Source organism: Puntigrus tetrazona, chromosome 16 (genome assembly GCF_018831695.1).
Source record: "Puntigrus tetrazona isolate hp1 chromosome 16, ASM1883169v1, whole genome shotgun sequence".
Classification (NCBI taxonomy): Eukaryota; Metazoa; Chordata; class Actinopteri; order Cypriniformes; family Cyprinidae; genus Puntigrus; species Puntigrus tetrazona.
In genome coordinates this window covers 23,519,304-23,537,085 of record NC_056714.1, presented here as the reverse complement: position 1 = coordinate 23,537,085, position 17,782 = coordinate 23,519,304, and the positions used below count along the sequence as shown (strand labels likewise).

Sequence of the window (17,782 nt, the reverse complement as noted above, 5' to 3'; positions counted from 1 at the left end):
CAGAGAAAACATTCTGAATCTGAACTCTTTCTGTAGCTATTGTTTTTATAGGCTATTTAAGAAAAACAATTTGGTCTGTAGCCTACATGTTAAAATCGTGTCTAAACAATGTATCGTTAATAACTGTTGTTCTTCAAAAGCTGAAACAGATTAATTATTACAATCACAAAGTGCTGTTGTCGGGCTTCGGAAAGAGTTTCCTTAATTCAATAATGCGGGATGACGTGTGGCAGAACTCCACTTCCCACAATGCATTGTGCAGAGGTGAAGCGGATGTTTATATTCCGCACCAACAGTGAAGAATGGGCGAGCAATGACAGCAGAAGTGAGAGATGGATCGAGAACACAGAACACACTCAGCACAACACTCCAACACACCATTGCATCGTCTGTAAGTTGTCATTGTTTTTAAGCCCGTCAGTGCGTTGTGGCATGACAGCCTGCGTTTTAGGCGGTTCATAACCCAGCCTAAGGAACTATAGCTCAGCTCGCTAACGGTTCCTCTTTTCTGGTTACATTTATAAATGTTTCGATCACTCAGAAAGCCACATATGGCTAAAATTAGTCGATATGCTGGTGATAGAGCTAGCAGCCATCAGCAACAGCTTTCAATTGAACATTAAAGGGATAGTTCACTCGAAAACAACAGAAAATTCTGCCATTTTCTATCTTTTGTGTTTATTACAAGAAAGTCATATAGGTTTCAAACAAATGTGTATTTATTGTAATTCTGATCTATAACTAAATAAAGGTTTTTGGGTGAACTGGCTCTTTAACTTGCTATGTTTGGTCATATGAATGGCTTTAACTTTTTATGATGTTGGTTTGTTGTTGTATAAAACCACTAGAATATTTTGTGGAAGTAAAAGACGTACATCTAATCTGAAATTTAAAAAAAAAAAAAAAACTGACAGAAGATTTTATTTTATATGAATCTCTCTCCACTGTAAGACCTTTGATAGGTAGTTTGCTTTGTTAGACTTTATGGTTTATGCCAGTAATTAGATTGTTCAGGGAAGTTATGCAATACAGTTTGTGATATATATTTTACACATTAGAACATGCAGTTTGCCTCTTCACTTGCATTTAATGAACATTCTTGATGAGTTAAAGTATCAATAGGCGAGCGTTTTTTAGTTTCACTTTTACTTTCGAGATTCCAAAACCCATGTACTCAGGATCCACAAATCATTCGCCATCATCCTCGGTCATGTGTTCTTACTAGTTTATATTGTAAGTGACAATTTATCTACTGTAATGCAACAGGCAACCGTTAGCAATCATTATTTGGGTGACACTTTATTTTATGATTACATTTATTAGTTGCTTATTAGCATGCATATTACAAGAATATTACCTTGTGCTTATTGAGCACATATTAATGCCTTACTCTGCATGACCTTATACTACATCCTTAATCCTACCCAATACCTAAGCTTAACAACCTACCTTACTAACTATCAGTAAGCAGCAAATGAAGAATTTACTGAGGAAAAAGTTGTAGTTAATAGTTAACAAGTGTTACCTATTCTAAATTGTCCATTGCGATGATTCACTGTAATTAAACATTTCAGCAGTTTTGTAGACATTGCCCAACCCTACAAACCAAGCCGTAGAGGAGTTAGTGCTCTATTAGAGTTTTTATATATGCTAAATTAGCTTTATTTTGTATTTTGCCTTTACCGTTTTCATTTTGAATTTTATTTATTTACATATTTTAATATTATGTTCAGGTAGTAATGCTTGCGGTTCAGTAAGAACTTTTAATTTATCATTTTCATTTAGTTTAGGTATAGTATGTATATCAAATTTAATTTCCGCTTTATTTGAATCAACATAAAAAACGTGTTTTTGTAGTTTTAGTTAACAATAATAACCTGGCCGTCAGTGCGTTTATTTGTATTTGTTTTTCCTGAGTGTTTACCTATATTTAAGCCAAAATCCTTTTTAGCATTTAAAACATAGAAGATGTGTATATTGTACATAACTCCGTTCTTATGTAAATTGTCTTGAGTGGTTTTCTGAATAATTTGAATGAATTTAACAAATGAACTTAACTTTCCCAAAAATGTACTGATCTTCCATTATATTTTAGGGTTCTCACAACCTTTTGTGTGATTTTGTTTGTGTGTGTGTTTATGTGTGTCTCTCTATAACCCACAGGTCATGCATGCAGCTTGGCCTATAGCCTGTACTGTCTAGATCCTATCGCGCTACAGCGCAAGGAAGAGAAAAGGGCTGTGCTTCCTGAATCAAACCCAGTCCTGCTGCTCCATGTTTCCTATGCTAACCCTTTTGAGCATGTTTTACTATATCTGTCTGCGGCGGCGCTCCAGGAGCGGGACACGGAGCGAGGCGTTGGGTAGCCGGCGGGCAGTGGAGCTGGGCCAGCGTTCTGCGCTGCCTGTCACCGTTGAGGTCGAGCAGTATGGCAAAGAGGTCCTGGACTTCAGTTCTCACTACGGCAGCGAGAACAGCATGTCCTATACCATGTGGAATCTAGCGGGCGTACCTAACGTCTATCCCAGCTCAGGAGACTTCACCCAGACCGCTGTGTTCCGGACTTATGGAAGCTGGTGGGAGCAGTGCATCAGCTCCTGTCAACGGTTCCGTCGTACGCCGCCTAGTTTCCACAGCCAGGACTACCTGGAACTGGCCTTCGAGGAGCCCGTCTATCCCACAGCCGTGGAGGTGCTGGAGACCTACCACCCCGGGGCCATTGTCAAGATCCTAGCGTGCTCGCTCAACCCTTTCTCCCAGAACCCTCCTGCTGATGTGAGGTAAAATGTTAGTTGTGACTGCATATGCAGTCAAAAGATTATAGTTTCTAATCCCACAAAATGTGATCCATGGCATTTAGCTCCAGGGTGCCCTGTCAGTTACTTTAAGCTGGAGAATTAAACTTTTACATGTTTTTATATATTTTTTTATTATTTGGCTGTATAATACATTTATTAATCATTATTACTCTAAAAATTTACTTTATCCTAAATGAACCGTCCCACTCCAGTAAAGTTTATTTAGATATATTTCTTATTTTAATAAAATCCAATGAAATTAAATTCTTTAACTAATCAATTTAACAACTAATATAAAATGTTAATATATATATATATATATATATAATATGGCTAGTTGACATATCAGTGTGTCCTATGGTGTGACAGCAAAAATTAAAATACATATAATAATCTCTTAAATGATTAATCACAAATAAAATAAATGTTTTTATTACATAATATATGTACAGTATGTGTCCTGTGTATATTTATTATGTCTATATAAATACACACGCATACAGTATATATTTAAAAGTATTTACATGCATATACATTTATACATTTATATATTTATATTCTTATATTTTATATATAAATATATAAACATAATTTTTTTCTTAAATATGTACATGTATGCATATATATGCATGCTTAATAAATATACACAATATACACATATTATGTACACAAAAACACGATCAATTGTTTGACAGCACTTTATTTTTGTTTTAGATCTTCTGTAAACATTTGTGTATGTATAGACAATATAATATATTGCAAGGGTCAAAATTATACATTTTTCCGACAAAAATCATTAGTATATTATGTAAAGACCATGAAGATATTTTGTGAATTTCCTACCACAAATACTTTCCTACATTGCTAAGATCTTCATTTGGACAACTTTTCTCTCAGGCAATTTTCTCAGTATTTTCTAATTCCATATTCAATTACAGTAAAATATAAAATTTGTTACTAAAATAATGTTAATTAATTGTTTATTTAATCAAATTTACTCTATAAATAATTTTACCAAACAGTTTAAACTAAAGTCGTAGTCATGGCCAGTTACATACACTTTCAGCATATTTTAGATTGCCATCATGAACTGCACCAAACTGACAAAATTTCAGATTTCAATATGTATTCCCATATTTAGTAAAGAATTGTAACCAAATTTTCAGAGTTCGATTACATTGTTAGTGTTTTGATTTGCGGTCGTGTTATCTTTTTTGCAGGTGGGAGGTTCTGTGGGCGGCAAGCCCAACAAAGCTCTGACCCCTCAGGCTCGACAGTTCTCCCCCAGCATCAAGCAGATCAATTTTGCAACCAACCTGTTGCGTCTGGAAGTGAACAGCTCCGTTTTGGAATACTACACGGAGCTGGATGCTGTGATCCTGCGAGGCGTTCGGGAAAGACCTATTCTGGCCCTCTATAAGATCCCTGTCATCGACATCAATGATCTGAGTGACAGTGAAGAGGAGATCAGTGATGCAGGAGGCCTCTGCTGCAGGTCGGCTGGAGAAAACCGGCACAACTTGGGGAACGGCTACTTTGATAGGCTCCCTTATGAGGTTAGCTTTGGAAACTCTCAGTGCTAATAATGGCTGTGAGTTTTGGAATGTTTAGGTATGGGTAGTTTGTGCTATCAGTGTGTTTAATAAATATAGTATCTAGCGCCAAGCAACAGAGATTGTTTTCAAGAACTGTGGATAACAACATTTTGGACCACAGAGTGTTGAAATCTTCTGCGTACCAGACACATATTGAAAAGAAATAGTTGAGATGTGGTCTAGTTCCTCAAGCCCTGACTTGTATGGTTGCAGTAGGTCATTTTCACATAATTAGAGATCTTTTATTGTAATTTAAAAATACCTTTTCCATTCGTAATCCCTTATTACCTCCACGCAGCTCAGATCTCCCGTCCAAACCACTGCCAACCTCACAGTCTCGTTACATTGAAAACGAAATATAATCTGGCCATTATGTGCTAACTGATATCCACCATCACACTCGTACTATTGTTCACTTTCCCAACAGCGCACGTAACGAAAACATAATCAGTTCCTCCGCAAAACGTCTTGAGAGCCATTTTGGTATCTCTGTCCTGGCAAGAAACTATTCTGATGCGCAAGAAGAGCATTTTAGCATGCTGCGTTTTGGCCTGTAAGACACTGTTTGTTTGTGTCACTGTAGCTAATCCAACTGATCGTGAGTCACCTGCCCGTTCCGGACCTGTGCCGATTGGCTCAGAGCTGCAAGCTTTTTCACAAACACTGCTGCGACCCGCTGCAGTACATTCAGCTCAGCCTGCAGCCGTACTGGGCCCGTCTCACAGACGCCTCTCTGAGCCACCTGCAAAGCCGCTGCACCCTCCTGCAGAGACTGAACATGTCCTGGACGGGCAACCGTGGAGCCGTGACGGCCACTGGATTCTGCAGGTAATGGCAAGAGTCTCTGATCCAGATATTTCAAATATTTGATCTACCAAATGTAATGGTAATAGTTGCTCCATCTCTGTCTTTTTTCCTCAAGCTTTATGAAGGCCTGTGGGGTGAGTCTGGTGTGTTTGGAGCTGTCGTGCTGCCATTTCCTGACTGAAGCGTGTTTAGAAGTGATCGCCCAGACGTGTCCGTGCCTCCAGGAGCTCAATTTGGCTTCCTGTGACCGTCTGCAACCTCAGGCCTTCAATCACATCGCCAAACTCACTAATCTACGCAGACTCGTGCTGTACCGCACCAAAGTTGAGGTTAGAGCAAGACTGAGAACATGCCTAATTTTCTCGAATAAAACCGTCTGGGGTGCACTTAATTATACGAAGCTAATTTTATGTATTTTTAATTTGTAATTTAATTTAATTTGAACTTGGAAATTTTCCATTTTTCCATTTTAAAGTAGTTTTTAAAGTTTCAATAATCTGTGATGCAAAGTCTTTCAAATATGTGACAAATTAAAATTTTGCTGTAAAGCAGCATATATAGCAGCAGTTATTAAGTTCAGCAATAGGCCTTAGTCAGGTTGGATGGCATAAATTATTGCATATGAAAATAAGGCTGTGAGGAGTAGACTTTGTATGCGTTGTGTAAAGCTCCAAGATCCTTTATTTTCACAACTTGCATCTTTCAAAACTGTTTTGTGGAGGTTTTGTCTACTTAAATATTTTATTTTTTTTTTGGAAAGAAGTTTAATCAACTAAACAATTAATGTTGTCAGTTGTACAGTTCATACACTGTACACCTGTCCCTCACAGTCTCGTTTTCATTCCCATCACAATTAAATATAGTGCTACTGTGCTGTATAGTGCTGTATTTTTTTTGCTCTCTTTGCACACAAAAAGTATTCTTGTAGCTTCGTAAAATTATGCATGGACTGTGGATGATACATGGACTACCAGTCTATGCAGGTTCAGAAAGCTCTTGGATTTGATTAAAAAGATCATAATTTGTGTTTCCGAAGATGACGTTGTAAGGTCATACGAGTTTGGGTAATTAGTAATAAATTACAGAATTTTCATATTTGGGTGAACTTTCCCATTAATGTAAATTCAGAAAAGTCTTTTTTAGCAAATCTTAGCAGCTAAGAGCTAGTCAGCCAAATCATTTGTTTTTAATTGATTGTGGGAGGGGCCATTATGAAGAACAGCCAATGGCAACCGTGCAGCAGTACAACACAGAAAAACGCAGCAGCCCTTCTCAGTTCCATTCAAATTAGTTGAGCACTGTGGTTTTGTACTTCATTGTATTACTTGTGTAATATCTGTATTTTGTGATGTTCGCTGTGTTTCCTGCATCACAGCTTTGTGACGGTATCCATGATTAAAGCAAAAGATTTGGGTGGTAATAATGAGTTTTTAACATCAAAGCTGAAATTGCTAATTACTGATCCATGAAATTTTGTGCTCTCCCAAAAGCTGTGTGCTTTATCGTGCATCACCTTTGTTTATTGTTTATACTACATCATTAAAAAAAAAAGCGAGCTATCTTGGGAGTTGAAGAAGAAAACATGATTATGCCAGCCTATTTTAAGCTGTTATAGTTACCTGTCCTTCTAATTATATAACGTCAGGCAGTGTAAGTCTAGCATACTGCCATTACCACCTTTAAGTCAGTTCTACACGCTGCTACAGGCCCAAGCGTGCCGCTTATCTAGAGCCGTCCCGTCCCTCTGTGTGTGGTTAACTGTGAATCAGCATTTGTAGTTGTATTAGTGCCTCTTCCAACAGGTATAATGTTTCTGTAGCTTTTCTGTAGTGATGGCGACTGCACGTAAACACGAACACACAGACTGTGTCTGTAGCAAACCCACCTCTCTGTCATCATCACTGTAAATGAAATGTCTTCTAGAGAACCCGATGGTGTAAAAAAACAATGGCTATATACACAAAACGAACTCAAAGCGAACTGTCAATCATGAGGTGGTTGAGTTTCATTTCACGTAACTATTTTTGAGACCGGCACGATAATGAAAACAATGGCTATATTCTCTTAGTGGTGCTCTCCTGACACTTCAGCTTTTTAAATCAAAACAAACCCTTTCTTTTTTTTTTTTTTTTTTCGTGAAACATATCACTCTGCCTATAATGTGAGTGCCAGCCATGTGTGCCAGACCGTGAGGTCATATAATAGTTTTATTTTGACACATCTATTTAGAAGAATATTGAATGGCGGAGTCAAATATGTTGTCGTCTTTGATTTGTGACGTCAAATGTGCATTTGTTTGTCTCATTTTGAGTCCGCTGCCATCTGAAAACGTTTTGTTATTCTCTCATTAGTGTTAAGTGTTAATCCTCGCTGTTTTCTCCATCTTTCTTCGCGCAGCAATCAGCCATATTGAGCATCCTCACCTTCTGCCCAGAGCTGAAGCACCTTAACGTGGGAAGCTGTGTCATGGTGAGTCCACTGGACATGAAATGGTACAGTATGTAGTTGTTTTGTGGCTAAATCTCAGTCTGCAGACTACATTCGTGTTTATTAAAAACAATGGTCAACATAAAAAAAGCCTTTTGAAATTAATGTAATGAGAATAAAGTCTATGAGTGGCTGCGGCCATGATTACATGTGCAAGGCTTCTATAGTCATTTCTGGTCTTTTATGTCGTGTTATATTGTGAAATGGTATTTGGTATCATATTCATCATATTTAGTTAAATGTTTAATGCTAAATGTTTACCTGCAACACCTACTGAATTGTACCTCACCTTACCTTAAGAAGCAAATCTATTGAGGCAAGTTATTTTTTTTCAAATAATTTTTGCCACTAAAATGCTATTGTCTCATACAGTATGCAAGATTAAGTTGAATATATGTCAAGTAGTAATAATAATAATACATTGAAAATAGTATATTTAAAAGGGACTTTTATTTTAAGTTAGGCATCCATGCATGTTTATTGGGATGTTATTGCCTTTGACCCCTGATACACAAGATTTGTTGCATCAGAGTGCAATTTTATGACGTTATACACTCAGAAAAATAAAAATTCCAAAAGAGGGTTTAGAAGAACCATTTTGGACCTTTCATTAAAATGACCTTTTTGTGTGTAAAGAACATGTTAAAAAAAATTCTATTCCATTTTCTTTTTTTAAACATTCCATACCAAAGTAATTAGAATTTGCCCTACTTTTTGTATTTTGTATGCAAATCGGTATGTTCCTTTTTAGCTACAGGAGCAATGACTTGTTTGGCTGTTTGTCTATATACGCTCATAGAATAGCTTAGAGACAGTCGGTTATCAATGAGTGCTTGACTGTAGCTACATGCTGATTTCATCACAGATTGAGGACTATGATGTGGTGGCGAGTATGCTGAGCGCACGCTGCCGTTCTCTGCGCTCCCTCGACCTGTGGCGCTGCAGGAACCTTAGCGAGCGCGGTCTGGCAGAGCTGGTTTCGGGCTGCAGGCTCCTGGAAGAGCTGGACCTGGGTTGGTGCTCCACGCTTCAGAGCAGCTCCGGCTGCTTCCAGCACTTGGCCCGCAGTTTACCCCGCCTACGCAAGCTCTTCCTCACCGCCAACCGCACCGTGTGTGACTCTGACCTGGAGGAGCTGGCCGCTAACTGCAGCGCTCTGGAGCACCTTGATATACTGGGTGAGATGAGTGTTTTCATTTAAAATGCGCTAAGATTTGAGGATTCAAACCTGCATTTCTTTTTTCCGTGAAAGCTTTATTATATTGTTTCAGTGGTTTTGTCTGCAGAATGAAAGCTAAAAGACAAAAATTCTTGAATATATGTGAAAATGTTAACGTTTTATTTTTTTTATTATTATTCTCCTATCCAAGGCTGCATTTATTTAATCACAAATACGATAATATTATTTCACAATTGTCCTGTTTTTAACATTTTAAATGTTTTCTATTTTTCTAGATTTTAACATGTCATTTAGTTCTGCAATGTGAACACATTTGTTGTGCGTAATATTTTTGTGGATTCTTCTATGAATAAAAAGTTAAAAAGAACAGCATTTATATATTGAAATGTGTGTGTATATGTATATATATATATATATATATATATATATATATATATATATATATATATATATATATATATATATATATATATATATATATATATATATATATATATATATATATATGTATATGTGTGTATATATGTATATATGTATATATATATGTATATATGTATATGTGTGTATATATGTATATGTGTGTATATATGTATATGTGTATATATATATATATATATGTATATATATATATATATATATATATATATATATGTGTATATATATATATATATATATATATGTGTGTGTGTGTGTATGTATGTATGTATGTATGTATGTATGTATGTATATATATATATATATATATATATATATATATATATATATATATATATATATATATATATATATATTTAAAAACATTAAACAGTCACTTTTGATCAGTTTAATGATGACAGAATGTTTGTTTTTCAGGCACACGGATGGTGAGCCCTGCCTCTCTGCGGAAGTTACTGCAGAGTTGTCCTCAGCTAAAGCTGTTGGACGTGTCCTTCTGCTCGCAGGTCGACTCTCGCTTCGTCCAGGAGCTCAGTGGCCTTTTCCCAAAGGTGTCCATCAAGAAGAGTTTCACTCAGTAAAACTCTGTGGGGTCCCGAGCAGGAGCAGCTTTACGGGGACGGTTTTTAAGACCCCAGGGAGAAGTGTGGCGCATGGTGCTGTGAACTTTCTGCCTTGAACTGCACGGAGCTGTGAACTGCCGGTTCGAAGATGTTATATATGTATCACTCGCTGGTCTCACTATGTATTGAATCTCACACATTTCATCAGACCTCAGTTTTTGATCTTAATCTCAGGGTTTTATTTTCGTCTTCAGAGAGAGATGTTTGTAGTATGCCATACTACGACCGAATGGTTTTGTTTTAAACGTACTTATTCAATTGTTTCAGTACCAACGTTTTATTTGCTTTGTTAAATGTTGTCAAATCGATGTTAAATATTGTGAAATAGTGTACTATGATTATTTATTGATTGATTATAAATTCAGGGCCACATTGACTTGAACTGTGGGCACAGAAATCTTTTGTGGCAATACCTTGTTTGTGTGAAACTTTGCCCATATCTTGAGTCAATCTTGTTATGCACATGTATGTACACAATAGGGCAAATACCAAAATATAAGCTTTTCTTTCACTATTGCAAAACTTGACGTTTCCTTTGACACAGGCGCATGCTAACCGGTAGATGACATATCCTTGTGCCTTAGTTTTAAAGAGAGAAGTGCTTTGTTTGTTTGCTGGTCGTCTATATTGTGCTATGCTAAATTGTGATTTGCCAAAATCACCCTAAACCAAAGGGTTTTTCTTTGTTCTTGATACACTTTTATTTTGTAAAACAAAAATGGCAATGTACTGTATCTTTTTCTTTTAAATGTGTAAAATTATTCAAGTCAAATCGAGGATTAAGGATAAATTTTTTTGTGCTTTTGGTAAAAGTTTTTTAAGTGCCACGTTAGGGTTTTTTTTTTATTTCATTTTTTTTTAAGGTTTTCAATTTGACTTACCTGTGCGGTACTAACAGTATAATAAGCACACCCTGTAAACAAACTAAACAAAAAGTTAATTCGAAACAACCTAACGCTAAATAGATTGTATTTATGTTCAATTGTACAGTAGCTGCAGTGAAATTTCTTGTCATTTTGGATATTGTGTTAAATTTGTGCTGTTTGGAAGCGAGAGGCTTTTAGCATCACATCAGATCTGAGAGCGACAGTCGAGGTCTTGGTTCAATAAAGTGAGGCTTAATATTTTGTGGTTTGTCTTTTTTGTGATACTAAGATTTTACTAGAAACGATCTTGTTGTACTAGTGCTAAATCACACAGATTATGTTCGGCATGTGGTTGATCTATATTATCTCCACCGGTGAGATTCAACAGTTTGGTCAAGCTCAAAGTCAAAAACATCCCTGGTCTTAATCCCTCCGAGTTTAACGGCATATTAATATTGCATCTGGCAGTGACAGTCTCATCGGACTAACAGTGATGTAATGAATTGTTTATGTCTACTTTAATGATGGACTGAGGAGCTCTAATGTGCCCTGAGGACCTGGAGGGATGCAGTTAATTAGATGAAACGATTTCTTGATTTCTATACAACTATTGCTAGTCAGTACACGCAGAAAACTGTCATTACATCCCTGTAAATAGATCAGCAGTACAAAGCATAATAACACTGCCTCTGCCTCTGCTTATGGACCCTGTAATTTAGATGTGGCACTGCACTCCGTCTACAATGGTTTCAGCATCAATATGCGTCTTCTCCACTTCGTGTAACTTTTGTAACAATCTAGTTTTCAGGAGTCTTACCGACGCCCCACATGCGTCTCCTGACATAAACAAAAGGAAGCCTCAAAATGCAACGCCATTTTGCAGTTAGCTTTAACCTTGCGCGTATTGTTTTCCAGAACACGAACACCATAAAAAATATTTTGCTAATATAAAGCTATCATAGAGTTTGATGCACTTTTTAAATTTCAATTTTTAAATTGGTTTTTGTTAAAGCGACATAGGCAACATAGCCTACTACAGGTGCTCGTATTTAAACATCCCTTAAAAATAATAATATAACCTGAACTCTATATTAATATGTAGCTATGATATCTCAGCAAAAAATAGTTCAGAAAAACATTAAAAGTTATAATTATAAAAAGCTGTTTGTATTTACTGCTAAAATACGTTTCCGGTGGGAAACCAGGAGCGGCTGTGATTCGTTATGATTCATAGTGTATACAATAAACTGCGCAAATGAACATGGCAGCGTGTTTAAATCCGCGAGCGCCGAAGAAGACCCCGGAACGCTGGGCTGCTGCTGCTCCGTTTAATCAGTGTTTCTTGGGTGTCCTAGAATAAGACCTCACTAGATGGCACTAGAGGATAAGAATGATCGTTTTTTTTTTTTTTTTTTTACAAAATACAGTCAATTCTTTTCTTAACGTCGTTTTCCCAAATACGGAGAAAATTGCATCACTTTGAAACTTTTTAAGCTAGTAGTTGTAATTTACGTCTGAATGGTTAAATCGCCGGGACCGAGCGTGGCCCGTTTCGGCCCCTCCGAGCAAGCACCGCGAAAAACAGCAACAAGAGCAACTCCTAAAAAACGAAATTCAGCTCGCTCTTACCAGGCTAATCGTGTCGAAACTGTAAAAGCTATCGAGGAATACAACGCGACGTTTCACATTATTGGTACGATTTATTTTACGGTTTATTGTTGTCGACGTTATATTATAATGTCAGTGAATTCAAACGGACTGATTGTAAACAAGAACGGACTAAATAAAAAAGCGCGAAATAAATTGATGCGTAAAAGAAGGCCTATATTGAGGCCCACGTTTCGATGCCACAAACTAAGCGACACCCTAAATATATATATATAAATTAAATTTAAGTCGAAGTAGTTTAAATATTCTACACACTGGCCGTATGGTTTCACATTGCATTTTCTACAAAAACCAGCGCGCTGTATTAAGCGCAAAAAAGACAGGAAAGCTTCAGCAACACATCTCAGTGACAGTGATCAGGGTATAGCTATATTCTGTTTTTATTTTAATTTTTTTTTTCCTATTTCAGAGAAAATAAACAAAACTTATCGGTTTGCATACGTCGTCTCACAAATTTCACGCTCTCGGTTTCTTTAGAGATTGCGCTGACATATCAAACCGTTTGAACGTGTAGTGCACTTTTCTTCATTCTTTTCCACGTTTAAAAATTTCGTTCAAAAAATTGACCGAGACGTCAATAAATATAAGCTTCATCCGCATATTTTTTTTTTACACCCGACGACATAAAACGTTCAGGGTTGATTCTTTGATTTAGGAAAAAAACATCATATACTACAAAATCCGATTTCTATCACAACCTCTGCGCATTTTATTATACCCACAAAATCATCCAGTTTAACGTTTGATGGAGTCTTTCTGACAGAGTAAATAAAACAACAAATAAATAGCTCCACAGTATTTGTAGAATTACATGACAGTTTGATCAATTAATCTATGTAAATGTTTCTTTTGAAAAAAAAAAAAAAAAGTAGAACGATAATAACAGACGTCCCTGGAATTTCTGTGGAATAGATTTACACCAAAATATGAATTAAAATATAAGCAAAATAATACAATAAGAAAATAATAATAATAATAATAATAATAATAATAATTTTTGATTGTTGTATTGTATTTACACATAGTGACGTATAGCAAGCCCCTGGGAGAAATCTTCCATTTTTTCCAATCTTCCAGTGTTTACATTTTCAGTAAATCATCACTGCATTGTGTCCCTATAAATGCGAACCGGAACCAACACAATGAAGAACTATAAAGCACACAAAATCAAAATGAACAAAAACAGTTAAATCCAAAGTCCAAGTATCCTTTTACTGTATAGCTCTGATGTTGGGAAAACGTGGAGAATATTTAATAATAATAATAATAATAATAATAATAGAGCCCGTGTTATAAATTGATATGCTTTATAAACGATGGAAATATAAAATACACAAAAAACGCTTTGTCATATGAAACAATGAAGAATCGTTTGACTTCAAATGAAAATATTGCAGGTCACATCACTTGCTTTCCCCATTCTCCACGATACTGTGTAAATAATCTCTATTTCAAAATAATTAAAAAAGACATTCAAATGTTTGAGATATATAATATTGAATTCGTTGGGTAGAAAATAGTGCTAACATTGTTGGAGACTGAACATTGTTTACTATACATAAACATATAGTAAAGTCAGCTCATAATTTATAAAAAAGCAGCTGAATGTGGGTTAAAAAGCAACTGACTTCCGCAAGAGATAGCAAGCAATATTCGGTTAAATGACTATAAATATAAAGGCAAAATATACCAAGACTCTAATGTTAAAGAAATAAGGCAAAAAATAAAATAAACAAAAAGCTCTAAAATCTTTTCCAAATTCAAAATGATACGAAAAAGTGCTCAAGTGAGAGAATAACGTAGCTATGTCCTTTAAAAATTATACAATATTTACAGCACTGTGTGGAGTCCTGTGAAACAATTGTATTTTATGGTAATATGACTAGATCGAAGGAAATGCCAGGTTTCTACCGCTAGCCCTTCGGTGACCTGTCTGCAGCTCGATACTGGAAGTTTCTTTTATTTCTTTTGAGTTTAGAGTCATCCGTGTTGATAAAAAAAAAGGAGAAAGACGGCAGAATCAATTGTGTGAGACTAATTTCTTGGCGCCAAGACTACAACATCTGTTTAGTCTGACCTTGCACCTCACCGTGTCTCCATGAGCAGGAGAAACGGCACATGCCCGTTATGTACGTAAAATAATAATAATAGTAATTATTATTATAATGCTGATAAGATTGTTTAAAGGCCTTTTGATCCTAAGAAAAAAATGGACGAACGCTGTGGGTGGATGCATGTCACACTGATGTTGTTTTTTCAACCGAATCGATGTTCACCCTCAGTCGCCCACAACAAAAGTAAAAATGGCGTGTATTTTGTCAAATGCTGCAGCACTAGTCACTTTTCAGGCTAATTCCGCAAAAGAAAATGCAGTGAATGCGTCTAGATGTAAACAACTGGCTATGGGACACCCATGCTCGCGTTTGAGGGACATTTCGCTCGTCTCAAAGTGTTTGATAAATAGTAGGGTTACACCTTAAAACTGCGTCTTTTCACAGTGCTGGGTATTCACAGAACAACCGTTCTCTTTGCTCGCGCGGGGAACGCACGGTCCCCTTCTGTTGCAGCAGTACGAATTTTGAGTAACATTGAAGACGGATATAATCTGCTCTCCCGCCTCAGTAGTAGTCTAAACCGCAGCTGCTTTCACTTTGGATAGCTCCAACGTGAACGTAATCATAAATGAAGACTGAGGCAGTCAGTATGATAAGATGTGTCCTTGTTTTCGTCTTGTTTTTGTCTTGTCTCACTGAACTGGCGTCTGAACCCCGTGATGCGGCGGCGTGTCTCCGTATACGTCCTCGGTACCCGGCAGAGGTCCGCCGGGAGGAGTCATCCGTTTCTCTTTCTGTCTTCTGTTACAAAACCAAACCCTCACTACCTCTTTTTCCAACTGCAGACTGTCCGCCAGCGAAGTAATTTCCGACGCGGCTGGCTTTGGGCACTTAAGGAAATGGCTCTCCAAAGCCCCTTTGACGCTTACCTCGATGGAAGTCCTCTTTTTCCGTTTCCTCCCCTGCGCAGCTATCTTGTCCAAGCTCGTGGGGCTGCCAGATGTGGAGTCCGCCTCCTCCAACCACTTGTTCAACAAAGGCTTGAGCTTGCACATGTTTTTGAAGCTGAGCTGCAGGGCCTCAAACCTGCATATCGTGGTCTGCGAAAACACATTTCCATAGAGCGTTCCCAAAGCTAGTCCGACGTCCGCCTGCGTGAAGCCCAGCTTGATCCTGCGCTGCTTGAACTGTTTGGCGAACTGCTCCAAGTCGTCCGAGGTCGGCGTGTCCTCGTCCGAGTGGTCGTGGTGGCTCTGGTGCGGCTGGTGCTGGTGCTGGGACGGTGGATGGCCGTGGTCGCTGAGGTGTGGGCTGTGGTGGTCCTCGTGCGCGTCGCGCATGCTGTGGTGGTGGATGCCCTGGCCGCTACCTGGGATGAGACCGTTCACGCTGAAGCCGGGCTGCGAGTAAATAAGGCTCTGTCCGTTCGACGTGGCCATGCTGGGGATGTGAGCCGCCGTCGTCGTTCTCCATGCCCTTGAATCGTGATGATTCCCGTGCGTCTGATGTACCAGATGGGGTGGCCGCGTCTGATGCTGTAGATTGCTGGAATTGTGCATCTCGTCCCGGGAGCTCTGCACCGCTGGCTTGATGTCCTGCTCGCCGAGGGGACTGGACGACCACGGACCTCCTTCTCCGTGTGACAAGGCTGTTATCCACTGGTGCGCGTGGCTGAGCGGGTGACTGTTGCTCTGCAGCGAGTAGTCACTCTGCAACAGGGTTTGCGCGTCCCTGTAAGCCGTGGCTTGCTGCATGCTCCCAGGCTCCGAGTGTACAATAGATGGGCTGGAGGTGAGGATATTGTAATGATTGGATGCTGTAGTCGCCATGACTCTCGGAGCCGGACTGATCGCTCCTATTAAAGGAACCTTGCATTTGACAGTTACTCTTTTGCCACAGGCGTCTCCCAGGCTCTTTGCCAAGTGGACGCAGCGGCGCGCACCTGAGCTCCGCCCCCCGACGACGCTCATTGGGTGGAAAGGGATGATGGACGCGTTTTTTTGGAGGCAGCCTTTAGTTCATTGGACGCTCGAAAGTCTTAACAAACACTGCCTCTTTCCCTCAAAAGAACTCCGTGTCCTGCAGCACCTCTGAAATGTGAGGGACCGACGGGCCACCAAGACCGGAGCGAAGAACATCAAAGGTTATGCTTTTTATAACTTCGGGAGAATTCATTTCAAACTTGTCTGTTATGTAATTTGATTTCGATTTCGCTTTCGTGTGCGTTACATATGTATGTATGTATGTGTCTTGTTCAATAGAATGTATGCAATAAATGAAAACTATTTTATGTGATGTCATTTCATATTTATTGATTACAGGTTTGGGGATTATTTATCAAAATAAGGGGAACTATCGGATCTTTCTAGCGTGATGTTTGCTTAAAAGTATTTGGAGAGTCAACTTTACGGATTTTACGGAGTATTAAAGGGAAAAAAAAACGTTTTGCAGACCAATTTAAAATTATTAACTAATTTGTTAAAAAATATATTTGTCACATTAAAGGGTTTGATTCAGAAGAACTGCCACAAACAAACAAAACCGTTCTTTAATGAATAAAGTTAGTGGCCATCACCACAGGCAATAACTTTTATGAGTCATATGATGCTGTATCTGGAACAAATTAGTCTGAGTAAAAATTCAGTAAATGAACAAAAGGCAAAGAAATAAAAAAAAATTATCTTCTGAGGTAGATAGTTAATTGAACGTTAACGTTCGTTTCTATTACATATTTTAAACAGGCCTATGTATGTATCTTTCATCAGTTTTAAAGTCGATGATATAAGAATAAGAGACATGAAATGTTATATTAGGCAAGTACGTTGTCATTCAGAAAAAAAGAGCAGAAAACAGAAAATATGTTAGTTGTTTACACTGTAAGCTACTTATATAAAGAATAATAACAAAAATAAACAATAGCGATCGATGTAAGAGTAGGACGCGTACTTAAAGTGAATAAAATGCAGCTTCTAATTACCATATTTAATGATTGAAAGAAAGTGGAATAAAAACTCACATTATGAACGTATAAGATCGAAACGTTCACATGATGTAAATTCTTAAAAAAAGAGTAATGCCGATTTGGTTTCAAAGAAAAGTTATAATTCAGAGACAAAAACACGTGTTGCAAGGTAACTTTTTAAAACACGCCATTTATTCGGCGGGAAGTGCAAGAGAAAGCCCGTTTATTTTTAATTAGTCTTATTTCATTTAATAACAAATATAACTGTAAATGCAACTATTACTGATAGGTATTTTAAATTATTACT

General features: G+C 37.7%; 2 protein-coding genes across 2 annotated transcripts; one reads left to right on the top strand and one right to left on the bottom strand.

Moving 5' to 3' along the window:
* Positions 1-263: 263 nt before the first annotated feature.
* Positions 264-9,998, top strand: fbxl4 (F-box and leucine-rich repeat protein 4). Its single transcript, XM_043261851.1, is given in 9 exon segments — positions 264-391; positions 2,164-2,780; positions 4,019-4,053; positions 4,056-4,354; positions 4,977-5,221; positions 5,316-5,529; positions 7,598-7,669; positions 8,553-8,865; positions 9,720-9,998. Coding segments are annotated over 8 exon segments (1,848 nt in total). The 5' UTR covers positions 264-391; positions 2,164-2,274; the 3' UTR covers positions 9,884-9,998.
* Positions 9,999-13,809: 3,811 nt separating this feature from the next.
* pou3f2b (POU class 3 homeobox 2b) lies at positions 13,810-16,942 on the bottom strand. The gene has a single exon (XM_043260181.1). It carries the CDS (start codon positions 16,481-16,483, stop codon positions 15,206-15,208), a length of 1,278 nt encoding a protein of 425 aa, XP_043116116.1. The 5' UTR covers positions 16,484-16,942; the 3' UTR covers positions 13,810-15,205.
* Positions 16,943-17,782: the final 840 nt, after the last annotated feature.